The sequence below is a fragment of the Gouania willdenowi genome, chromosome 17 (assembly GCF_900634775.1).
Source record: "Gouania willdenowi chromosome 17, fGouWil2.1, whole genome shotgun sequence".
NCBI lineage: Eukaryota > Metazoa > Chordata > Actinopteri > Blenniiformes > Gobiesocidae > Gouania > Gouania willdenowi.
The window spans coordinates 19,864,665-19,892,084 of record NC_041060.1 but is presented as its reverse complement, the minus strand read 5'-3'; the positions used below and the strand labels follow the sequence as shown (position 1 = coordinate 19,892,084).

The following is a 27,420-nucleotide window of genomic DNA, read 5'->3' as shown; positions in this document are numbered from 1 at the left end:
TGAGAATGGACAGGCAGATACACACTGTGGTCACTGCAGGTTATGTCTTTGTCATTGCAGGCTCTGTTCGTAAAGTTATGTTCTAATGCCCTCTTTGTCTCGAGCACTACTTTAAAGTTAAGGATATTAAAGACTTAAGAGCAGACATTCTCAACTGGTATTAGGATGCAAATTTGTGTCGAGAACAGACTGTAGTGGGTCTCAGACACTTAAGTTGACAAAACGTTAAGAAAGAGATTCTAAGCTTTTAGTTTAGTTTAGGTGAATAATTCATATATTTATTGGTACTTCTGGAATTAGAAAGCCAAAACTGATTGTTACACACTTTTAAAAACACTTTTTTCCAAGAAAGTATTATAAATAGTCCAACCAGCCATACATTCTCTTTATACAGTGGTGATAGTAGGTCTTTAAGCCAAATAAGTTGATACCACTGCTCCTTGGGAACAACTTTTTGTAATAGTGTAATGGATGTTAAAATAAAGTCATGCAACCATTTGAATGGATTAATTTAGAAGCTGAAAATGCAAATCCATGTTTTCTACTTGTTTTGTATCGCTGCTGGTTCGCACCATTGAGTTTATAAGATAGAGAAACAATGTTGGGCTTTGTGCAATAGCTAAGGAAACCTTTGCAGTTTCACTATGTGAGCCACTGACTGTTGATGATGATATTCAGAAATCTAATGTTAAGACTGACTGCTTGTTTGACCATGATTTAGGTTTGAAATTATTATTCTTTTTAAACACAATGTATTTGTATTAAATATAAAGCTCACATTATGTTATTTTTCGTACTAAGTGTTTTGCCACACACATTCGACTTGCCAAATTTCAGCAATCTAAAAAGTCGCTCTCATGAGCTCCCCTCAGAACAGGCAGTTTCTGAGTGTACTTCCGGGTATGCAAGTTTGCTGTGTATGTCCACGCCCACTCCACGCCCCACTCTGGGAGTGGATGCGGCTTTCATTAACAGTACCAAGCACTAATGTTGATGGTGGGTGAAACGTAATGGCTCGTAAGGATGCGGTTGTTCAGCCAAACCACTTTGCCATTAAGTTTACCATTAAATGTGTTATTTAGTTTCTTACAATTACTACAGTGATGCTAACGCTAGCTCCTGCCAACCGGTAACTTGTTGTTTTTATACTAGCATCAGCGTGAACTCGCCTGTCTGAGCACACTCTTCACAAAATGCTGAGCAGGCAGGGGAGGGAGGAATCATACATTTTTATTTTACAGTGAGAAAAAACATTAAAAAGTGAAATTTGTATGATACGGGAGCTTTAAAGAGTGGAAGAAGTCCACACGGAATGTGAGAAGTGCTTTTGCAGACATTAAGTTTTTATCCCCTTGGTTCTGTTTATTTCCCCTTTCGGACATTAATAAAACATTGCTTTTAATTCACTTACAAACTGATAAGACTGTGTGACTAAAAGAAACTGATTGAAGTCAACTTAACATTGAGATGGGTCAGTATTAGAGATGCACTCGAATGAAAATTCTTGGCCAAAACCAAAAACAGAAAACAAGGAAAATAAGTCTGAAACACTGCTGAAAGATAGTCAAATTAAGTTTGTTCTTGATGAAGAAGAGCTTATCTGATTTATCACAGTGAAGTTTGTTCATCTTCTCATTGGCGACGGTTCCACGATGCTTTTTAATTCAGAATTAAATAATTTGGAATTAAAGTGTTCTGCTCCGTGTTTACATGGAAAACAGGTTTATTCGGGTTTATTCAATTCCGTTTTAGGTCTGGGGGTTGGGAAGCCTCGGATTGGACAGTGGGATAACGTGACGTATCATGTCTATTGGGAAAAACACAACAAACCTTTTATTGTCGGCTGTAACACAGAAGACCACACATGATAACTGTTTTCACCTTTATTTTGATCGTAGTTTGATTAAGTTTTGACAATAACACACTGGTAAAAAGCCCAGTAAAACTCCAGAAAACAATAACCAGGAATAAATATTTACTCCATGGTAAAGATAGTAGCTCTAACAACCATTACAATGATAAACATGGTAATATTACAGCCTGTGCAGCAGTACGGGAACGCCTCTGGGTCTTAGTATCACCCGTCCGATGAAGCCTGTTCCGTTTGCCGATGTCCGTGTGTGTAATAAATTCATGTGTCCGTGCTCTCTAGTCCGGGCTGCCATCTTGGATTATGTCGTCACCGGCACGTCTTCGCGACAAGTCGCACATGTGCAAAATGACAGGAATTGACTTAAAGGGGAATTGAGTGTTTACAAGATAGAATAATTATTTAATTCGGAATTAAAATTGGAATAAACCAGCCACCTAATTCAGATTTAAGTTTAAATCGGAATTAAATTAGCATTAGGAATTAAGTGTTTACATGGTCAGTTTAAAGAGGAATTACGTTTTATTCTGCTTTAAAGAGGCATTAATTATTATTTTGTTGATGTTACTGAGGTAACAAGAAAGCAGAGGGACTCAAATGGAGGAATCCAGAGGCTTGCAGCAGATTCAAACAGTTTACACATCATCCACCCAAGATGCATTTTTGGCATTTTTTTAAGCATAAATTTTCTAGTACATTTAGAAGCTTTAAGGCCAAACTTGTAAAGAAAAAAGAAAGCAGAGGAGGGTCATTTTAAATTCACCAGAAGAAGATGGCCTGATTAGGTACAGCTTGAATACACAGGTGAGGTGAGTGAGGCTGATTAGCAGAGCGGAAGGTGGTTCTTATCTAGAACTGTTGATATTTGCACAAAATAATTGCTAAATTCATGCTGAAATTGAAACAATAAGAAATGTTCAAGTTTGGGAACATTTGGGCACCTTGAATTCTTTGCTTAAAACCTAAAACTGTCAAAATAGTAGAAGGGAAATTACAGGGTGTAATACCTGAGTATAATATTATTTTCCAATATCGGAAGCTATATTAATGTTGTACTTTATTGATCCCTTTACAGTGAAATATATATATATATATATATATATGTTTTTTTTTTACTTTAGTTTAATAGTTTGTTGGACTTCCCATTGCAGAAGATATGGCTTTCTTTATACAAGCTATGTGTATCCCTGATGAATTCTTCTGTTTGACAATAAACCATACCATGATTGAGTGAAGAGACAATAAAAAGCAAAGCCTAAACACTGAAAGAGTAACTAAACCCTGAGGTTCTGACTGACGTGCGTCTCGACTGGATAATCTGAAAAATACCTTGATAATGGGCAGGGCTCCTGGAGTAGTTAAGATGCACCCAACGTATGTAGCATCTTCAAAAAACAACATGTGCAAATCAACTTACGTACTCAGTACTACTAAACCTCTCTATTTGGAATTCTCTGAATCCAACAGATTACAAAGTCCACAGGTGCTAGTTTTTATAGTAGGGGGTGGGGCCAACAATGGTGGTTCATGGCGAAAGAAGCCACCTAAACGTCACAAACCACCATTCTGAGCCAATTGTAATAGCTGAGGGAAGTCACTCTTACATTTTTACAATAAAATATGCTAAATTGAAATACTTTTGACTAAAATGTCAAGAGTTGGACACGAATCAATTAAGAACACAACTTCATACCCAAATGCAATTGGTTTCAGCAGAAAAAGTAGTTTTGGGGTTTAATTACTCTTTACATGGCCTTTCACTCAGAAATACATTATAAATAACTGACTATTGCTCGTCTTGTCACAGGAGAGAACTTGCAAACACATTTAAAATATATATATAACAAAATGAATGTTTTTTGAAACAGTTAATGAATAATTATTAATATTATATATATCAAATTCAGCATACAAAGGACACATCAGATATAAACTTCTTGATTTAGTTCAGTAAAACTCTCTTGAATAGTGATGCTTTCCTATTACAGTACACTTAATAAGTCATAAATTTTAATGGCAAAATGTTTGACAGTTATGACATCGGCCATAATTTCATGGCCACTTTGCGCAATTCAATTGTCGGCCTTTGTTTGTTTGGTTTTTTTGCCTTATTTTTGCTACCATTGTTTTTTTTTTTTTTTAAGTTTCTTTGTTTTCCTGTTCTTCCTATGTTGCTATGGTAACTGTCATTCTCATTTTCTCCCTGCCTCTTTCTATCTTTTTCGCGCACCCCCACTTTCCTCCCTCTCTCTCTTCAGTGGCTGGTTGGGTGGTTGCTATGGAAACAGACTTATTTAAAAGAAGAGCTAAGAAATTATCTATTTTTTTTTTTTCTTTTGCTCTTCTCAAAATGCTTGCTTTTTGCTCCCTCGTCTCTTCTAGCCCCTCCACCTCTCCACTTGTGTTTGTCTCAATCACAAGCACACAGACTTACTCTTGGCCATCAATGTGCACGCACACACACACACACAAACCTGCTATTCTTTCTTTATCTCTTGAAGCTCTGCTTAGTGCACACATTTCCTTCAAGGGTCCTTCTATTGCTCTCCGTCTTCTACTCTCTTGTGTTGGTCCCGCAAAATTTATTTTGTTTTAATCATTCTTGAACAGAGAAATAATTTTCCCACTCATCTTTGATTATCCTTTCTTGATTTTATATGTAAAGAATAACAGAATGAGTGTACTTGAGTCAGCTGTGGTAGCGCTGAGGCCCCTGCTGGCTGGCTGTCCGCCTGTCATGACTGAGTAATCATGTAAACATTGTGACTAACAGTTGGACTTGTATTGCCATGACGGGTTACAATAATTAGTAGTAAAAGATCCAATGACATGGAAATGAATTGAATGGAGATTCTTGATGAAATAACCAACACTGAGTCTGATCTCATCGTCAGAACAATTACCAATCAAACATGACCACCTGTGACGCTGTGATTTCATTTCCCTACATAGAAAAAAGAGACTCTAAAAACGTCACCGCTCCCCTCCTTTTGCTGGGAACTGCTCGCTTATCTTCTCTCTATCTAGTGTATCAAACACGACCGAGGGGAGATAGTGTCACCCTCCTCCCCACCCACACCTTCCGCCAAACCCCCTTCTTGCCTTGCCTCATTGAGCCGCGCCACATCGAGTGGAGCCCAGGGTGTTATCAGCTGCTGATAGTTATCGACTTACATTAAAACATAAGAGCAGCGCGAGGAGCACAGGCGGATAGATAGACAGAGAGAGGATGGAAACACAAGTAGAGTGGGTGGTGATAGATACCGGCTTTCATCATCTGTAATCACGTTGTCCATCTCCATCCCTAAATCGCTGCTGCTTCTTTTATCACAATTTGAATCCAACAAAGGAAAAAAAAAGAAAAAAGAAAAAGGAGCAATAGAGCGAAATATTAAGACTTCAAAAAAGAAGAAGCTTGAGTCGTCAAGCCCATGCAATAAATTAATTTGGTTGCACAAGTTTGGTTTCTGATAAGGGAAATAAGTTTGTAAAGTCTTTATGGGTAAGATTAGAAGGTGCTAAAATGTTAAAGGAACTAACTGTAGCGCACAGTGAAATTAGGTCTGTGGGGTGTGAAAAATTGGATTTATGTCTGTCATACATTGAATCTTTGAAAAAAGGGGAATGATTAAAAATTACAAAGTTTTCCTGCAGCAGAGGATTTCGTTTGACGATACAGAGGCTTAATTGAATTCAGTCCCAGCCTAGACGCCAATGGAAGAAATCTCAATGGAGAGATTTCATCAAGTTTTCTAACCTTGCATGTTTGGAAATGGTAGTTCCTGGCCAGAGTTTTTATGCAGCATCGACTGCTGTACATTACTATGTACAATAACAAAGATAAACCTGTTCACTGGGCCGAAAACAAATATTCCACAGCATCACTAAAAACTTGTTTTGGATGTCCCATGATGCACACAACAAGAGGAAAAGAAAGTAAAAAAAATATAGTAACAGCCTTGTAAAGCATTTCAAATTAAAAGCCTTAAAGTTTGCTGCCTTGCTGTTTAGTCATATAATCTAAAACCACATCCTCTTTATGGGACTATCTCATGTACTTTCTCCTCACATCTGGTTGTTTAAAATTTTATTTAATAAATTTAAGACTAAGGGGCTGAAAAAATATGCCACATAAAATAGGATTACTCAACCTTTCTGGAAAGGCTGGAAATTAAAAAAAAAAAAATGCCTTGATTATGGGCGGAGCTCCTAAAAAAGTTAAGACACGCCCAGTCTATACTCTAAAATCTCCAAAGAACAATCTATGCTATGCTAACTACCTTGATACTCACTATACCTCTCTATTCACGATTCTGTCAATCCAACCAACTTGCCACAGATTGCAGAGTCAACAGGTGCTAGTTTCTATAGGAGGGGCGGGGCCAATAGTGGTGGTTTGTGATGTGAGAAGCCGCCAAAACATCATTAATCATCATTCTCAGCCAATAGCAAAAGTTAATCAACTGATTTGTACATATGAACACCTAAAGTGTGTTTTAATGTGTAAGACAAAAAAAATCTGAAATATGTATTATACAGTGTCTTCTACATAGTGTCAAACCTTTTAAGTGCTTAGAGAAACAGGAAAAAACTGAAAATATGGATTCAGTCTTGATTTAAGAAAAGGACAAACTCAGAAAGTCATCTTTTGAAGGAGAGCCAGAAGTGGATTAGAGCACGGGAATCATGGCTCAGTTTAACCACTATAAGATTTGCTTCTTTTGGTCTGTGTGAACACACAATGGGAATCTGAAGCTTATCAAGAAGCAGACTTTATTCTTGGAGTGGATTGCAATACAACTCAGCTCTTGTCAAATCTCTGATGTAGAGCTGATTGATAGATAGCAGCGCAATTAATGTAACAAAAAAAGAGAACACATTATAAAAATTTAAAACATGCAGTTTGGAAATTGGGTTTAACAATTTAGGATTGGTTCTCTCCAAAAGTCTGCTTCGTGTGGCCCTGTGGGAATCCGGACATCTCAGAGAAGCAAACTCCACTCCAGATAAAAACAGAGATCTCAGAGCGGTTGCGATCACACTCCGCTTTTGTCACATTTTTGACGTAGAGCTGACTGACAGACAGCAGCGCAACTAATGTAAAAACATTTTTTTAGAAAAATGAAAAAGAAAAAAAAAATACACACAAATGCAGAGATGAAGCAGTGTGGAGGGGAAGGGGTGTGTGGATGTCTGTAAAAACTCACACAGGAATAACCAGGTTTCAACATGTTTATGGAACAGCCACACATACAGTAAATAAAGCTCTGTGAATTATTTTCTACTTTTCACTCTCCTGTTTTTTGCTGCTGAAAATCCTATTAACATTGTACAATTTGAGTTACAGCATCAAAAACACGCAGCTCTTATAATTTAAGGTGCTTTTTTTAAGTCAGTTTGGAATGATTACCAAAGTTCATCCATCCAAAGTATCCTTATGTGAAAGCAGTTTAAATAGCATTTTGTCTGTATGTCATTAAGATCAAAACATCTGCTCACTTCAATCCAGACACCGGTGCAACTTGTCCTCTAAAATTCTGACATTGAAATGATTAATTTATTCATTTGATGGCAAGGCTGTTGGATCATATATAAATGAAATGCAAGACAGATGATTTAGTGTGAGGACAACCTTCAAGAAAGCTGTCTGCCAAAAAGTCACTTATCTTAAAATACAAAGGGGGCATAAGAGGGTGCAGGCCTTACCACAGAAAGATATAGTAGTAGTATATTTTTTATCACTGTTGTAAAAATATTGAAGATATTGTAGGTCAGGGTTCCGCAATTACTTTAGCCTGGGGGCCACATTATGTCAATGTTACCAAGTCAGGGGCCAAAGTGTCTGTTTTTTCCCATTTGACTTGTAAGCATTGATACAAAATATGTACAGATGTTGTTTACACCATTATTATTATTAGTGGGCCAAGCCCGCACAACTGGGAGCGGCTCCCAGTGCAACGTGCTGTGGAACCCTGTTGTAATCGTTCTGAAAATGATTCTGTTGGTAAAAGTGGTAATGCAAGCTAAACTGTGCATTGGAGGGTTATGCAATATGGAGGGTTGGTCCAGACCCCTGCACTTACCTCAGACGCAAAAAATTACATATGTCCGCCAGCAGGGGGGGCTATAACTAAGGTCAACGCATTTAGCTGGGAGAGTATTGGCTCTTATGACATCATCACTGTATGGATTATCTGTTGATTCTACTATTGTGTCCATGGAGACAAGTTCAGGTTCAGGTTCACGTTTATAGGGGGTCCAACGGGCTCCGCAAAACCTGGGGGCCGAGTCGCGCGGGAAGGCTTGGCCCCCTTTTAAAACTTTGTGCAGTTCTATTTATTACTATCACAAATAATAAGAGATGTTGTAGAAGCACATGTAATAGTCATAGTCGATGCTGAGAGTCACACAAGAAAAAAAAATGCATCTTAAAACAAAATACATCCAACATCAGCATTTTAGTGATTTAAAGAACTGAAGAAGACTCTGATCAACATTTGAACCAGTGTCCAAATAGCAATAATTTATCATTAATAGTCCTGATCAGTCCAGTCTGATTTAAACTGACGATTTTTGTGGTCAACCTTGCTACTTCTTTGCGAAGGCCATACTGTTTGTAGTTGGTTCAGCATTGACAGCTCTGAGGAAGGCTGCAGTGATTGTTAGCAACAATATATAAGACGACATCCTTACTGGATAAATACAGATAAATAACAAGAAGCCTTTAAGTCATTATGAAAAAAGACGATACTGTTTGTGAAGTAGTGTCAGGTCGGTGAGGGTCAGGCGTATGGCTCCAGCTGGCCAGAACTGGCCCGGGGGCCACTAATTGGGGTTGACTGTTGTAGATTATAGATTATATAAAGACTTTAAGAAGGTGTCACACTACTCTCACTGTGAGAAAATCAAAACCAAACCTACAGTGGTGTCGTGTTTCCCAACTAAACATTCGTTCCAAGAATTGGATTAGGTCAGAAAATAATACTATCATACTCAAGTGTCATATTGAAATTATGAGCAAGCCATGAAAAAAGGCTTATGCTGCGACTATAATCTATAATATTGACATTTATTCAGTATCGTTTACTGTACACTAGATCTGACTGTTTAAAATGTATTTTTTATTTTATTAGATCTGCCAAAAAGGATATACAGTATTTTCACTTTATTTATTTGTTTGTCTGTTAGCTGGATAGGATACAGATATTTCATCGATTTTGACAAAATTATAACCAAAGATTGAAATATTCCATTAAATGTTTGACGGGATCTGGGAATATACAGTATACTGATTGTGGAAAAATCAATTTCTCATCATTGGTGAAATAATAAAAAATCATATCTTGAATCTTAAATTTGACTCAGTTATGTTGGGTTAGTTCCTCAATTTTCCTCTGGATTGGATCAGACTGCATATTTCGGCGCATTTATTATTTTTTTTTAAATGAAGTGCCTATACAGTTCGACCAACTGCATCATTATTAATGTCGATAGATAATTCTTATAAGCCTTTAAAATGTGAATAATCACGGTACCATGATCACTAATTATCAACAATATATCAATAAATATTTTAAATACAAAAAGCTTCTGTGCACTTCTGAAGTTATTTTGGTAAAAACATTGGCTTTATACCTACCATCAATGGCATAAATAAGAATCTCCATTCATCTGTCAATCACACGCACGCCTAATTCCGCAATGTTTCCTTTATTGAATGGAAAACTGCATTAGAGCATTACATAAGGTACAACACACACAAGCAGGCACACTTACTTATCCAACAGTGAATGCATAATCCAGGGCAAAGACAGAAGGGAAAACCTTGTGATAGTGATCTTGTAATGGATCAGATTGATTTAATTCACTACCCAGGACTATTCCTCATTCTCATTCCTCGAGTTGTCTCTGAATGGATTTTATGTGGGAGGCCCATTCAATTGTTCTCTCTCACCTCTACACACACGAGCTCTCAGACACAAGTTAGCTCGAGAAAACACATGCAGACAAAGAAAACGTGCGCGCGAGAGGAAAAGCAGAGGCATGCTTATTTGATCTCACAGCACTTTTTTGCTGACATTTTTTCCCACATATAAAACAGCCTTTTTTCACGTTTGTTGCTTTTATGCTTGATGTCTACACTTCTTTGAAAGCCTCTCCTTAGAGAAAAAGACCAGCTTGCTTTCAGAATTTTCCTTCCAAAAGAAGAAAAAAAAAAAAGCTGAAAAGCGTTACTCCCAGCCTTTTATCACATTTATTGAGTACTCGTGCTGAGGAAGGAGACCCAGTTTATTTATCCTTGCAGCGCAGGGGACTTTGGTTGGGGGGGGTGTTGCTTTTGTGCATTGCCGCATTCTGTTTGAAACAGTGGTGAAATATGCTAGAAATGCCTGGAAAACTCCGGGGCTTGCTCTCCCAGGAGAGCCTCATCTATAATAGGCCTAGCTGTTTCCCTCTGCTCCCTTGTTGTAACCCCCTCCACACATAAATCCACGCTCCCAACCCAGCTCTCCACCTTTTTTCACTCCTTCATCACTGCGGCTCACTTTTGTCCTCATCTTCACTTCTGGCCTTGTCCCCGTTGTTCTTTTTTCCAAACACCACATTTCATCTAAATCTCATCATTCAATCCTCTGATTTATTCACCTGCTTCTCTCCCACCTTCAGCGTTCCTTCTTTGTTTTCTTTGGTCTTTTAATCTCGCTCTCTTTCCCAAGTCATGTCTTCTTTTTTTATGTGTTCTTCTTCTCTCCATGGGCCATTCATGTCGTCTTCACTGCCCTAGCTCCTTCTCTCATCTCACCCTCTTCCTCCCACCCAGATGTCTCTCCATTCCTCACACTCATTTCGACTCCTGTTTTATGACTCATTTATACCTCCTGCATCTCACTCCAACATCTTTTACGAGTAATCCATGCTCCTCTGCTCCTTTTTCTCTCTTCATCAGCTCGCTCCTTTCTCTTCTTCTTCTTCTTCTTCTTCTTATCTTTGCTGTGTCAGCTCCTGCTCCTCTTCCTCACCTTCTTCCCTCCCTTTACAACAACACCCATCTTCTAACTCCTGTGTGCTCCTTGTCCACATTATTTTACATTTATGCCTTTTTCACCAACTAAATCAACACGCGTTTACCTATCTCATCCATTATTTGTTTTCTTTCCTCCTCTTTTTGTCATTTTGTCTGTTCTGCACGTCCCCAATCACCTCTATTTATCATCTTCTTCAGCCCTCCTCTTCTATCTTTATCTTGTTTTAGTCCTCTGATCTGATTGTGATCTTCCATTATAGCTGTATTTCCATCATGCTGCACAAGTTGGATTTTTCTCTGTTATCTCCTCCCTAGCCTGCAATTCCACTGCTCTGACTTATCGAATATGACGCATTACCAAGACTGACGGTTGTCAATCATCATACCAGTTGGCTATGTTTTCAGGTCACACAGTATAAGTGAGTATTATGTATAGTTTCAGTCATTTACTAGATTAGCATGACATCTCTGACAGCTACTTGTGCCAGAGTTTTTCTGTTCTTCTTTTTAATTGCTGTTCCTTGTCACCCTGGATCATATTGCCTTAAATGTGATGACAGCTGATCTCTTAAATACTGCAGGGCAATGAGATGAAGCCCACACTTGGCCTTCTCTCACGGTGGTTGAACATCCACTAAGCTTTTAAATCAAGCTTGTCATAATTTTCCAATGCACTGAATAACTTTTTTTTTTAATGTTGGAACAATTTCATTTTCTTTTTTTGTGGCTGCTTTAAGCATATTTTTTGTAATCCCGCACACTGATAGAGGATACAATGTTCAAGCTGTGAGTGAGGTAATAAAATACAGATAAAGATAAACATTCCAATGTCATCATATTACACTAGCTGCATAATCTCCATAAGGGCCACCTGATTAAAATGTGATTCTGTATGTATTGAAATGACTAAAGCAACTACATTTACTGCCTCTCTGAGTGTGACCTTAAACAAGGAGTCTGATTAAAGCATACACTTCAGCAGCTTTGACTCATTGCAGTGAGTAAAATTTCCGAACTTCCAGTTCAAAGTGCTGGTGATCACAGTCGGAGCTCTGCACAGCCAGATGCCTACACATCTGTCAACGGCTGCTTTCCAAACTGCCAACCAGGTCCCCTAAAGACCCCTGACGAGGTCTTCTTGTTACTTCTTATAGGTTCAAAAGTAACTGAAGTTGTAGCGTTGAGACAATCTTCTGAGCCCAAGACCCCTAGGCTGTGTACAAGCAACATTTGTTGATTTAAAGTCCATATCAATTTGTTTAGATTGGAGAAAAGCGCTTCACTAGAAAAAGATACTTGATGTAATAAAATAGCCACATTGGGAAACGGTGGTACGGAAACGCCGGGTGAAGCTTAGGACTCATATCAGACTTTTGCTCTTGGCCTAAGACACAGCCTCAGTGAGCCATTAGTAATAAGTGCATAAAAAACCAGCAACATTTATTTGGAAATTGCTCTTTTGACATTTATGCATAAATGGACACTGACATAATCCAATACATCACTGAAAATAAATGACTTAATCTGTGCAATGCATGCTCTTTTTTCCTACAGTATACTAAGGGTTGAACGACTTCATAATTTTAAAGGTCGACCTTATGTGCATACTAGTCGACGTCGACTAGTCGAGGACGTCATCAAGAGCCAAAGCTGAGCCGAGTGGCAGCTAAATGCTGGTGTTGAGCCAAAATCTGTGATCCGAAAAAATCTGTGACCGCAGGTAGTAGCAGTTCCAACCCCTGTGGCTTCTCGGCGGACATTTACTCCCCCCCCTACTTGTAATTCTTCTCCAGTCTGCTATTATTTCACCCACCGGAGCGTCAGAGGTTTAGCACTCTTCTTCTCTACCGCCGAGAAGCTGCAGCGGTCACAGATTTTATCACAACACCAGCATTCGGCTCCTGCTCCTTTGGCTCTTGGTGACGTCATCGACTAGTCGACGTCGACTCGACTAGTATGCACATAACATCAACCGTGCAACGACATCGACCTTGCACAACACCGCCAGCCCCTGGGACACGGGACATGCTATAGAAGCTAAGTAAACCCAGGAACACTGGTGCTTCGCTGTTAAGCCCCGAGGCTGCCTCAGAGCCGAGTGTTTAGACTTTGTTTGGGCTGTTTTTACGGTAGCTTCGGCTTGCCCTGCAATGGACTGTTACCCTGCCTAATGCCCTAGAAGAGCTGGCGATAGGCAACAGCAGACCCCAGCGACCCCAGTGGTTGCCTTTGCTTATGAAGTAAAACTGGTTGTCTAATAATCGTATGATTGGCAGGGTTTGGATTCCTCTCCATTAGAATGCTCTCACCTCTTGTAGAGAAAAGCACATTAGAGTACATGCTCAAACCTGTGATTATAGGGTAGAATGGTGGTTTAGTGGTTGCTTCATAGCAATAAGACTATAGATTTTATTCACGGGCTGGTCTTCACTGCATCACTCGATGAGGAATTAACAAGTCCTGCCTGAGCAAGAGTTTTCCTGCAAAATATCTGGTTTTCCAAGCATTAAAACCTTCATGTTAAGGATTGGCCAGGGTTGTTCAAATCTGGGGCCCTGATTTTTCAAAGCCCGTCGAGATCAACTATCTATGTCAATCTGTAATTTCCTTATTCCTTTTATTGTGTCAATCAAACCAATAAAACATTGTTATACTGTATGATCCAATGCATCAAGTAGAGCTAATACTTATCTTGATGACGTTATTATGTTGGGTTTCAGGCCTAGGCAATACATCGAGATTCAAGATATATCGACTATATACTCTTTGTAGGAGTCACTGCTTTTTCTAATTCTCAGAACAACATGGAAATCACAGTTAGATGGGTTGCTTAGTTTGTCCTAACCAAGACCTGCCCCTAAACAAGCCACACTACAGACTCACTCTTTTTTAGGAGAAAAAGCCAAAAGTGGCACATATTGTGCAGCTGTTTGTTAATAAATTTGACTGTGTGGAAATTTGCATCATAGATTTAACCCAGAATTGTCTTTCTATTGTATATCGCCATTTTGAAAAAAATTATGGTTTTGGTCCAGGATGCACAGTGGCTTTATGGTTAGCACATCTGCCTCACAGGAAGAAGGCCCTGGGTTCAAGTCATGGGTTGAACACTTGGGTCCTTTCTGTGTGGAGTTTGCATGTTCTCTCCGTGCTGCGTAGGTTTCCTCAGGGTACTCCGACTTCCTCCCACAATCCAAAAAACATGACTGTTAGGTTTAGTGGAGTCTCTAGATTGACCGTAGGAATTAATGTGTATTTTTCGCCCTGCGATAGACTGGCACCCTGTCCGGAGTGTACCCCACCTATCGCCCAGTGTGAGCCAGAGATAGACACTGGCAGACTTCCGCGACCCTGAAAACCAGGAATGAGTGGGTCTGAAGCTGGATGGATGAATGGAGTTTTGGTCCATATTGCCTAGGTCTAGTTGGGATGACTTTTACTTGGATGTCTGTGTGACAATAACATCTTCTTAGTTTTTTAAAGCAGACATTTGGTAGTAAATCTACAGACCTGATCCATGTACATGCAAAAGACATCAATGCTGATGATCTAAAGTCATTTTCAAATAGAGCATTTCAAAAGATTTCTTTTTAACAATCTGAAGTGAGTCCATCTGATTCTCTGACCTATTATTTGAAGATAAATCTTCACTGACTGTTCTGAGGCCGCCTGTGTACCCCTTGAGCCCAATTTGGGTGTAAATCTTTGCTGATGTAAACCATCAAACATTGATGATCCAGCTGAGTTGCTGTTAAAGCAGAGTCTGAAGCCAATAGGGCTTTCTTTCTTTCTCTTCCTTTGCTCTCCAGCTCTGCCTGTGTTTATCCTCAAACATCCCCTCTTGTCTACAGATTAGGACTGAACCCCGCTGTCTCTTCCTTTCTTCGTCTTCCTATGCCTCCATCTCACTGTCTTTTGGCCTGTCTCTTTACATCTGCGCCTCTGCTCTATTCTTGTGATAGGGGAAGAAAAAAAAGAGCGGGAGGAGGACGGTGAAGGAAATACGAGACGAAGAAACTGTGTGTGTGTGAGAGAGAGAAGAAATAAATGAGACAGGTGCTAGCAGGGCAAGAATTGCTTTGCTTGCGTTTGCTTTTGTGATCATGCTGCAAAATTGTTGAGCTTGTTCAAAAACTGCTGCTCGAGAATGAACTCTGAGAAAAAGTCCTCTTCTGTGGTCAGACTGGCACTGGCTCACACACAGAGCTGAATGGTAATCACACCAGCACGGAGATGAGTGGGAAACCACACCGAGATGTTGTTGGTGTGTGTGCAGAAAACCAGGGACACCACCACAGGTCTGAGCCATACCGCAGGCTTCCAAAGCAGGGACAGAGTGAGCCGTGAGCAGTCGGCAGACACCTGGGAGAGTCCAAACACAAGGCTGCAGCTGCTGCGTGTAAGGGACGGATTCACTCTGATCACATTTACAAGCTAACACCGGCTCAGCTGGAGACACTGATCTGCTGCTCTGCTCTGTTCTCGCTCTCAGCTGCTCTGTTCGCTGCTTTTCTCTCACTGTTTGTGTCCCGCTCTGTTCCCTGCTGTTCAGGTTCAGCTCTTTGTGATCTGCTCTGCTGGTTGTGCTCTTTTACGGTCTCTTTTTCTCCTGTTTTTGCTCTTATTTGAAACCACTCACTGTGATTCTGCTGCATTCCTCTTCTTCTACTATTTGCTGCTTCACCTCACTGAATTACCTTTTATCTGCTGGAGATTTTTCTCTCTCTGCTTGTTTTGTCTGCTATCCTCAGCCTAACAAACAAGCCTTTCATTTGATCTCACATGTGTTTCTGGTAGTGTTTTTCTCCTTCATCTCTTCTTGTTTCACTTTGCTTCGTTTTAACCTTTTTAAGTGTGTCACCATTTTCACTTAACTCATATGCATCTTTTTTGTTGCTTAGTAATTCTGCAACAGGAAACGAAAAGCACAGAGTGGGCTTTCAGTCAGAGAGAGATGTTAGCTCAACGACAAATCGTGATAGAGATTTCAACCAGAATTTTAGTAACTTTAACTAATTCAATCCAGTAAAGCAGTTGTTCGCACCCTTTTCAGGCCATGGCCCCCAAAATAAAGATTCCATAGAACAGGGACCCCACTGTACCTGAAGGTGGTTGAACACAGACATGAACATTGAAGAACAGTCATGTGGAGACAGGGCCATCTATAAGGGGACATAAAGGGGAGAGATTTTTGGGGCCCATCCATAAAGTCAGTAAAGAGATGGTCCATTGTTCTATGAATCTGTGATAACCACATTTATGTATCAATCTGAATATCCACTGTTATCCAGGAAGTTTATTATTATTTGGGCCATAGTATATAGTCATCTTAAAGAAGTAAATCCATGTTTTAATCAGATATAAAATGGGTTATATGTGAACAAAAATGGTGGAAAAGCTGCTGAAAAGAGATTGAAAGTGACAATAATGGGCCAACATATGTGACATTTGGTGGGAAAAGTGGTGGAAAGGCTTTATAAGTGCAGAAAATGTCTTAAAAGTGGAAAAAATTTGCACAAAAGGCATTGGAATTTGATGGAGACGTGGCAGAAATGGGAGTAATGTGGCAAAAATGCATTAAAAGGAGCAAACATATGACAAGAAAAAGTGATGAAAACCTGTTCAAATATGGCAAGTTTGGTGTAGTTGCAGAAAAAGGGTAAAACCAGGCAAAAAATGGGCTCAAACTGTTCAACAAATATTCTTTGTTTCTTAAAGGCATCTGGCAACCCCCTGCCAGTGTCTCGTGATATACCGCAAATTTGAGAACCCCTGCAGTAAACGATTGATTTCATTTATCTTCGGGTTCATGGTGAGACTTTTCACGTGTAACGGGTTTATCCCCATCCTTTACATCATGTTGTCTGAAGCTATGATATCACTTGTGCTCCTCCAGCCTGGGAGCTCCATTGACTCCGTCTAGGATTATTATCGCCTGCAGCACTGGGGGGGACTTAGGTGCTGAGGCACACACGCACACACACGCACACACGCACACATACATACACTGCTCAGGTAATTACCTCTGCCACATTCAACTAGTCTTTCTGTTAAATCTTTGCTACTGTTAAAGTTTGGATCCTCTCTTCCCATGGCCATTATCTGTAACGACATTCCATTCTCAAACCCTTGAAAATATGGTGTTTGATGTGACCCTCAGTGATCAATCAATACCAATATCCTTGCTTTAACCATATAAAAAACTAATTGAGATTTTAAAAAACTGTGACCTGGCCAAGACGACAGCAAAAACCAGAACGGTTACAGCAAACGCACACACACAAATAAAATGTGGTTGGAGAACAAGAATGAGGTACAGTATACGCAGTCACAAAATCCACACAAGAATTGAGCTTATTTCTCTTTCTTGTATAATTGTCTTGAATTCTCCCAGAGTTACAAGATGTGTCAATTTCAAGCCTTCTACACATCATTCCAAAGACAGGGCAAAAGATTTAGAAAGTGTCTATTTGTCTGGTTGCAGTACAGACAACCCCCGGTGCTATTGGTACGTTTACCGAAGTACACGTACGTAGCGTCTTAGAGTTAGCGTTAGGTTATGTTTAGGGTTAGCGTTAGGTTATAACCCTATATCGCAACAATTTTTAGGGTTAGCTTTACAGTTAGGTTTAGTCTTAGTCACGTGACCTAAACTGGCCAATGACTGACCTTATCACGTGACCTAAACTGGCCAATGAGGGGCGCTGCGTACAAACAGAATGTTGCTATATTGATACGGCAACCGTACGGATAGCCACTGCCAAAGATTTAAAGGCCCTTTGGCCCAGTTCAGTTATCACGTCTTCAAACATTTGAGGAAAATATTTTACGAGGTTTAAGGGAGATTGTTGTCAATCTTACAGAACTAAGTAATGGACATTTCTGAAATAATTCTTCCAAATGCTGTTCTGAGGTCAGGATGAGTCAAGTACCCAAATGCTAAACTTGCTGATTCATGCCTTTAGAAAGTCGAATGTCTGAACAAGGAGGTTAAGGAGTGAACTTGTTGAAGAAAATCACAAATTAGTTGCATGAATGTGAATAATATATTAAGTTTAATGGTGAGCTGAGGAGTCGTTGCTACTGATTACAGCCCCACTTCCTTTTAGACTGCCCCAAAGAAAGTGTAGAGTGCAGATGTATGTTAGCTTACCTCTACTAATAAGGTATCATTTTCATCTGTCTATTACTTTTGAAAACGAAAACGGTTTTCGTTTTGGAACAGTGTCTCCATGGAGACGTATAGATCCGATCGGCCGTTTTCAAAAGTCTGCACTAAATTGCATTTATTTGTTTGTTTGTTAGTCGGATTATGTCAAAAGTACTTAAAGGATTTTGACAAAAAATGTAGCCATACATATAGACATTTTGCTACGGAAGATTCCATTACATTTTGGAGGGGTTCTAGATCAATATACTGATTCTGGATCAGTTTCAATTATCAAAAAATCCCTATCTCTCATAATTGGCAGAATTTGACTAAGTTATGTCGGGTTGGTTTTTTATTACCCCACCGAGTTCCTGATCCAGATAGAATTTGGATTGCCCATTTCATTGCGATTTTTTGAGGGAAAAAAAAGAGAGAGTGACCATAAATTTGGTTCTACTATATTATTACTAATGGAGATATAAATATCCTACAAGTCTTTAAAGTGTGAAAGATCATTGTATTAGTGATCTAGATAACTGCCAATATCTTTGAAAGATTATATTTTGTCCTTGGCGGACATTTGCGCTCTCTGAACGCTGTTGTTTTTCAGTGTTGTGTATAATTTGTGCTTTGGCTGTCAAAAACAATAGAAATCCACTATTTCCTTAAAATTCTACGACGACCATATTCTGCAGGGTTATGAGGCTCCACTGAAGCTTATAACAACAAGGATGGCTTCACCAAGAGGAGCATGACAAACAAATGCAAGGGTGACAGAGACTGATCACATTCAATCCTATGGTCCATTGAGCACCTCCAACCAAACATATACTTGTATTTAGATTCTTGAAGTGAACAAGAGACGTTGGAGAAAAAACTCATCCAGACATGCAGGGAAAGACACAGTCAAGGTAATCTTTCTTGTTGAACCCACAAAGGCCAAACTTCTAACCAAGAGATGGGCAACTTTTATCACAGCGGGGGCCATAAAAATCTGAGCATTAACGCAGGAGGGATAATTATGGACATTTTTGTGATCATATTTCCTGTTTGGAGCCTTTTTTTTGCAATAATGTTTATTTTTCATCTTGTTTGTGTATTTTTCCTGTCGTTTGTGTGTTTTTGTTGTCATTTTTTATTATTTATTTCTTCTTTTATCTTGTGTGTTTTGTTGATGTTTTCTATGCTTTGTGAGTAATTCTGTTCAGTTTATTGAAATATTGAGTTTATGGAGCCATTTATGTGTATTTTGTATATTTTGTTGCGGTAAAATGTGTTTTTGTTGACACTTGGTCATTTTTTTTTAGTTTTTTTTTGTGTACTTTTCTTGCTGTTTTGCGTATCATTTTGTGTGCTTATGAAACAAAATTTTTTAATTTTTTTGCAGTTGCCCATGTCTGTTCTAACTGCAACCAGGCTTTAGAAATCCAAATTATTATTAGTAAAACTTTATAGATGCCTATGTGTTGAGGGTCAATATGTGTGCTGGGATACCCAAATTTATACTCCTGGGGCCATGGAAGTGTTTGGAGCCATTAATGAAAGGTTGTCTTCAGACAGCTGATATGTGAAGAGGAAGCTAGGACGATCAATCACAGTGATCGACTAATTGGAACATAAAATATCAGTAATGAGTCTGCTCTCCAGTGGCTTTGTCAATGGGTAAACGGGATTTCATCTTTTCCCTGACACCTGCACGTTTGCACCATGCCCAAACTCGACCTGCATGCTAAAAAGAGGACGCGCTGGTCTCTATTATCTCCCCTCACAAGCGCACACGCACGCACGCACGCGTTGAAAATTGATCTGCTGTGTGACTCACGTTAAAGCCAGACCGCGCATTCAATCCTCGCCTCATCAATCATCCCCGGGCTGGCAGGTTATGCGCAGCGTGTGTGTATATGTGTGTGTGTGTGTGTGTGTGTGTGTGTGTGTGTGTGTGTGTGTGTGTGTGTGTGTGTGTCCTTGCACATGTGCGTGACCCACCAACACACTGCATTTTCTGAACGTGTCAACCAAATCTAAGCATTCATGCGTTTCAAAGGTCACGTCAAAGCAATGTCGGTGTGCAAGATGCCGCACATCTCTCCCAGAAAGTGGTGATGATGTCCAGGAGAACATCAATCTTTTTACACAGGATTTTACGCACGCGCGCGCGCGCGCACACACACACACACACACACACACACACACACACACACACACACACACACACACACACACACACACACACACACACACACACACTAAAGGTACAACATGTGAGCAATGTCAGCGCAGACGGAGAGGCGTCAAAAAGCGCAGACAGTCACAAAACTGAAGGAGAGAAAAAAAGGAAAAAGCACATTGAAAATGAAATGAACTTTTTTTTTTTTTTTTTTTACAGTCCAGTTAAAACATTTTATTCCACCATATAACTTACCTTTATTAAAAGTGATCGCCAAAGTTATGATCCACAACATGGTTCAGCCAAGCGCGTTCAGATTCCACCCCTCGGCTCTGCTTCTCCAAAGGGACACCATCAATTCCTCCCGGCCGGGTGCCTTTATCTGAAATCCTCCTTGAGTCATGAGAAAAGACACATTTTTAAGGGGGGGTATGGTTTTTTTTTCCGACTCTCCCTCTTTCCTTTAACTCTTTCTGTCTTCAAGCCGTGCGTAAAATCACCCTCTCCACACTTTTTGGGGTTTTTTTTCTCTGTCCGCGTCCTTTTTCCTCTGTGCGCTCTGGATTCACATTAAAACTGGACTGGATTCCTTTCCATCTCCCTCCCTCACTGATGCCCTCCGCCCCCCCACCACCACCACTACTCCATGCAATCAGTAGCAAACACCCCCTCCCTCATCATCAAGTCAAGTCTCTACACCGGCTCCAGATCTCGGTTTCTCATGCAGCCACACGGAGGCGGAGGGCCCTACAGCGGCTGAACCGAGTACTGCCATTTAAAAATCATGACACCTGTTTAACAAACAATGGAAGATTTCAGCTTTTACTGCTCTTTTCACCTTTGAAAAAATACAAGAGTAAAATGTCTTACTCAAAATGCATGGCAGCAGGAACGATTGTATATAAACAAACCATTTACCCAGCAGACATTACCACATTTTATATTATTATTATTATTGTTATTATGATGATGATTATTATTATTATTATTATTATTATTATTATTATTAGTAGTAGTAGTAGTAGTAGTAGTAGTATGCCAATTATCCACCTTAGTAATTTGAGTGTTATTGCCTGATTAGGAATCCAACCTTCAGCCAAATAAACACATTTTTTAAAATGGGCATTATGTTAGATTAAACATATACAGCTCCCTCAAATAAAACACTTGGGCCCTGTACTATGAAGCTGGATAAGTATATCCAGGATATCTCTCTGTTAACGGGTTTAATCTAACCAAACATTCTCTGCACTATGAAGCAGGATATAAAAACGTTCACTTAAGTGAGGTGATTTCAGCCAGACTACGTGCACGTTGCTGTGACAGGGGTGGAGAGCGCAACATTAGACCAATTACAATCAACCGTGGCTCGTTGGTAGAGTGGGTCGTCCAATAACCGGAGGGTTGGGGGTTCGAATTTTGCTCTAGCCAAAGTCATTGTCATTGTGTCCTTGGGCAAGGCACTTCACCTACATTGCCTAGTATGAATGTGGTGAGTTAGTGTTGGTGGTGGTTGGAGGGGCCGATGGGGGACTATGGCAGCCTTGCTTCTGTCAGTCTGCCCTAGGGCAACTGTGGCTACAATAGTAGCTTACCATTACTATGTGTGGAGTGAAAGAATAATGCACATCAATGTAAAGCACTTTGAGTGTCTATGAAAAGGGTTTTATCAAATCCAAAGCATTATTATTATTATTATTATTATTATTATGATTATTATTATTATTATTATGATTATTATTATTATTATTATTATTATTATTATTATGAAGAAACTATGTTGAGCAACTTACTTCACAATTAAGGAATAATTCTTTAAAAATATGAAGAATTAAAATCCATAAAACTGTTGTTGCAGAAAAAGCAGGGAGGAAAGAACACAGGCAGACAGCTACCAATACTGTTAATGTGTAAAAGTGTGATATTATACGATATTAATCCATCGGATGATAAACAGACTGCGCTCTGATCAGTTTCACTTTATTAAGGCACAGACTTATTTCTGTTCACCTAGTCCTCCTCGTTTTATCACACACCATAGGCAGAGTTTGAGATTCTTGCCAGGGGGGCAGCAAAAAGAAAGAAAGAAAGAGAAAAAATATATATATATATGGAATGAAAACAAATTTACCAATCTAACTGTTTTTTATCATTATTTAGGATCATTTCTGTAACATGAGTTTTGAAAGCTGTATTATGGATCTGCCAAAATAAATCCAAAATGCTTCTTGAAATGTTCAGCCCCCACTGTAACTTAAAGAATGAGAGAGTAAAGTTGCTCAAGTTAAGCAGTGTTATTATGTATTATGTTCTACATGACATATCATACAACACTCGATACATGTGCTTTAAATATGGGAAATCACTAAGTTAAACAACAGGTAGGAGAGAATAAAAGGATCCATATGGATTAAAAGCATTGTAAAGTCCAACAACGTAGATTATGGCATTAAAAGTCTCTAACAACGTAACTCCACAGTCTGCTTTGCTGATTGTCTATGTGCTTCCGCGGCCAGTGGATGCCGACTTAGTCGCGGGGTAGGTGGGAGAGTAGATTATCACAACACCACTCAATCCACCGCTTTATTTATAGACACTGAGCGCAGGGTTTGCTCATTCTCTTTTTCAGCCGGCTTGTATTCTCAGTGCATCACTACAAACAACAGACTAGTGAGTCTATGGAGCACCCGCGGTGTCCTCCATGTTGTAAACAAAGCACTCAGCTGCTGCGGAAAGCAGGAGCGTCAAATGTCATCGGCTGCCGATCCTTTAAAACTTTCTTACTTGGTTTTATTTTGTGAACCTTTTAATTTTCTATCGCCGTTTTAATTATGTCTTAGTCACTGTGTTTTTTTTCGCACTTAACATATTTGTAAATTGTGTAAGTTATATTAAAAATTGGGAAAACTGTAATAAAAACTTTTGACCACTGGTCAAACTCCGAGTATGACACGCACACGAGGATGAGAGCGGATTGTTGTACTGTAGGATGTTCCTGCTGATGTTTTCTAACAATGGGCAGGTCATTTTCCAAAAGAATTGATTGGTCAGGAGGCGGGACTTTTGTACTCGCTCAGATTTTATCCAGAACAAATCCTGGTCCTGACCAGGTTAGGAGTAAAGCATAAGTTACCATGGTGATTTAGGCCGGTAAGAAGTTAGCCAGCGTCGTAGTTCAGGACATAATGAAAAAAATCCCGTAAGTTAGCGCGATAAGAGGAAATCCAGCCTCGTAGTACAGGCCCTTGAAGTAACCAAATACATAGATAGATATTATGTAAAATTTGTTTTATTGCTTTACCGTCATTCAAATTCAAAACAAATGCTCATTAACTATTTTTCCTCCGAACGAGTTGCTTTCATTAACAGTTACCTTTTAGATATCATAAAACGCTCATGAGGTGGAAGTAAACATCAAGTCAATGCACATACATTAGGATTAAACAGGAAAAGTGTTCCGTCCCCCATTAAAAATTGTGTTTTTAATTCTTAGGGAAAGCAATTCAGTCATGCATATATACTGTCGACTCGTGTTTTGGATGACTTTCAGTCTATTTAATAAACAACACAACACAAAGAGAGGCTTTTCCAGTTTTTTAGCATTACGTATGGAAATTAGTCATAAAATCTAATCGATATGTCTGACTGTGATGGAGCACACTGACATTCTTACTGACATTTTATTGTGTTTTATATGAAACTCCATAAAAGCGCCAGTATTTGAATTCGACTTTTATTAAACGATGTGAGGAAATATTGCCTTTCTGTAAGTTAACAGTTTCAAAGTCACTCACAGATGTCAAATAAGGATAAAACTCTGTTTCTGCTCTAAAATTATGAAAAAATCTCAACACAAATTCAACACGTTCAATTGGTGTTTTTGGAAAATAATAATCAGCAAGTCGTGAATCCATAAAAATCACAATTTTTTTATAGTATATTGAACGTTGATTTTAATTCATGGTGTTTGTGCTTGGTGCCAAATTGTTGTTTTTTTTTCCCCAAAGCAATAAAGAGAGAGAAAAAACTACTGAATGAAAGGATATTAAGTATATTTCAGAAGCTCATCCAGCAATATAAATATGTCTCTCCTTACATGCCCTTAAAGAGAAATTAACCACCATCTGTGGTGAGTTGCTGTGCTTTTAACTAGTGCATCATGAGAGGCTGGTTAATAGCTTCAACACAATACAAACATGTGGAACCAACTTTCTCGAAACCACAATGCAACCTTAGTTGCTGGGCTAAGAAAAAGATGAGAAGAATCAAAGTAAAACCACAACTCAGAAAGCTGGAAAAAACTGATAATTTAAGGTTTTTCAAAGAGTAGTAGTAAATAAATATATAAGCAAATTAACATAGATAATTAATTAGGGAGAGAAAACAAAACCGACTTTAAAAAAATGAAATGAAAACAAATTACTGACTGTATTTACATAATACAATATTACTATTTTCCTCCCTAGTTTTCTTATTTATTTATTGATATATTAGTTTAGATATATAGTGTTAGAATCTGGATTTTTGACATCTTCCTATAAAGTGCCTTCAATAATATTTGTTATGATTTCTGTTATGAAGGAATTTTCTATTGAGACACTCCCTCCATCAATTCCATCCATCCATCCATCCATCCATCCATCCATCCATCCAACCATATTTTAGTTAAACGTTGAATTCCTATGAACTATCCTTTACTGCCTCCTGTTGGACGTTTTCTTTACCTGCATACAAGGTCACTTGTTGGAAATCCATTCGTTTTGTACTTATTGATGTTGTGTCATCTTAATGTGCCTATTCCTACATTTTTAACTGTCCTTACCCTTCAAATGTGTGATTCTTCTTACTGTGGCATAATTGAGCAAAGTATAAAAATTATAGTAAAGGCATTTAAAAATAATAGTCCTCCTATATTTGGTTTTTGACAACCAGAAAATACATATATATTTCATTAAGTTATTTTCGCTTCTTTTTTACCTTTGTAATTAAGTACTGTAGTTAACATTCTTATTTTTAGTGAGCCAGTAATAATCCAGTAGTTCTAATTTTGTTAAGATTTGTTTCCTCATTTATAATCCATTTTACTTTGTCTATATTGTCATTATTCAGCATTAATCTTTGTTAATCCCTCATTGGTTATTATTCATGTGTGTTTTAATCAGAATATCACTTCATCTGTTTTTTTTGGGGTTTTTTTGGAACATTTTATTCATTTTTTAAACAATAAATGGTAAAGTACATTTTTACAAGGTGATTGTACTCAGGTTGTGACATAAACTCATTGATGTTTCCATATTTATTTTCACATAAGGTTAAAATCTTGGTAGAAAAACTGAGGCAGGATGCAGCAGGAGAAGAGCATCTTCATCATCCACCTGATGAATTGTTCTTCTGACTCCTCCACCTTCACTACTGACTCTTGAACAGTATGATTGTCCTCTAGATCAGCAGCAGGATCCTCATCTGAATAGATTGGAGGTGAAGGTGCAGGAGACTGGCTCACTTCTTCAGTGGTGCTTTCTTCTTGGTTCCCCAGAGACTGAAACAGAGCCGTGATCTGTTCAGCTGTAACTTCAGCGATGTGGTGCAGCAATTGTGGAGAAAATGACATTTATGTATATAATATCTTCCCTACAATAGAAACAGGTTCATAATATAACTGTTTTTTTTAATAGTTTCTGTTTCCACTGTATCCAGAGTAATAATCTTTCTCAACAAGAACTGTTGATTGATTTGTCACATGACTGTTCCAGGGTTTGTTTGAGTTTGTTTTATTTAGTTTCACATCTACCTGTGCTGTAGCTCTTTGTTTTTTAGACTGATGTCAACTTGTTTGTAGTTTTATTTCAGCAAGTTTCACTTTTACAGTTACAGTTGGGGACCTTTGTAATTGAATATCCTAATTACATTACAGCAACCAAATTAAACTGTATCAACTAAGTGAATTAATAAAAAATGGCCTGTGTAAAGGCTTTTTCAAATTATCCTGTGAAATCTGTGACCTGTTGACCTGCACAACTCAAAGAATCGGAATTGAGAATAGTTTAGAACAGGAATCAAAATTGAGAATCGGAATCAGAATCGTTAAAATCCGATGCCCAACCCCTAAGTACTGATATATCCTACTCAAGTACAGATACAAATGCATTTGATTGTTGTCTGGTCATTTCATTTTTTTGTAGTTTCACAATGTCCGTTGATCACTTTAAAACAAACAAAAAAAAAATACACTTTAAACACCTGCTGCTTTGGGCAGTTTTGAAGCTAACTTTATGATTCCATTTCACAGACCAGCAAAGATCATGAAACAGGCAAAGGCCATTTGGGATGAGCTCACTGAGAGGCATCAGCAAACCTCCTGCTCTGAACGTCTCCAGCAGCCCCAGGATGTGGTTTTGGACGTGGTTCCAAAGGTGCTGCAGGGCTTGTGGGTGCCTACACCAAAATTGCTCCTCACCATGCCTTCCATGAAGCTGGATAAGATGGCAGTGGGAGTCACCAAACGGGTAGAGGATGGTGTTCTAGCTGCCCTAGGCTCCACCACACACCAAGTTAACATGTCCCGCTCAGCCAGGGATGACATGATCGCCTCCATCATGGAAACACTTCATGAAGCCTACCCCGAAGACATCTTGAGGAAGATGGTGGATTCATTCACACTAACCTAAGATGCTACATACGTGTACTTTGGTAAACGTACCAATAGCATTCGGGGTTGTCCGTACGAATAGACACTTTCAGAGAAAAGCAAGCCTTGTGTATGGATAATTCTTTAATTATTAGCTGGCTGTCGATCAACACACAGTTACGTGTTGCGAGGGCAGCAGTCACCTTATAGACCCATGCCATATGACCTTACAGGTCACATGATGTACGGCCCTCTGCCATGTTGGAAGAACAAGCCAACGCAGGAAACTTTTTGAAACCATAGACTATATATAGCAAAGCAGAGAGCCCACAGCGATGGTAAACTTTTGTGCTGTGTTTGGGTGTTGAAACACGGCTGGGCCTGGAGTACACAAGTCTTTCTTCAGGATACCAGCTGTGATAACCACCCAAGGGAAAAAAAACCTGTAAACAACAAGCCTGTACCAGTACAGGATCTGCTCCGATCATTTTCTCACTGGTACGTTTTTCTGAACTTTCGTTTCTGTGTGAGGCATGACTCGGTTTATGGTTAGCGTTTTGTGTCAGAATAAAGAATACAA

At 39.0% G+C, this 27,420-nt stretch overlaps 1 protein-coding gene across 5 annotated transcripts in view; it reads right to left on the bottom strand.

Moving 5' to 3' along the window:
• Window positions 1-20,800, bottom strand: part of kirrel1b (kirre like nephrin family adhesion molecule 1b) — an 89,165-nt gene extending 68,365 nt beyond the window's left edge. For 4 of the 5 annotated variants that reach the window (XM_028472756.1, XM_028472760.1, XM_028472758.1 and 1 more), the window contains exon 1: window positions 20,468-20,800. In XM_028472756.1, coding sequence (XP_028328557.1) covers window positions 20,468-20,507 — 40 coding nt within the window. In that variant the 5' untranslated portion in view covers window positions 20,508-20,800. The remainder of the gene's footprint in view (window positions 1-20,467) is intronic. The other variant, XM_028472757.1, reaches the window with a different exon arrangement.
• Between the last annotated feature and the right edge of the window lie 6,620 nt (window positions 20,801-27,420).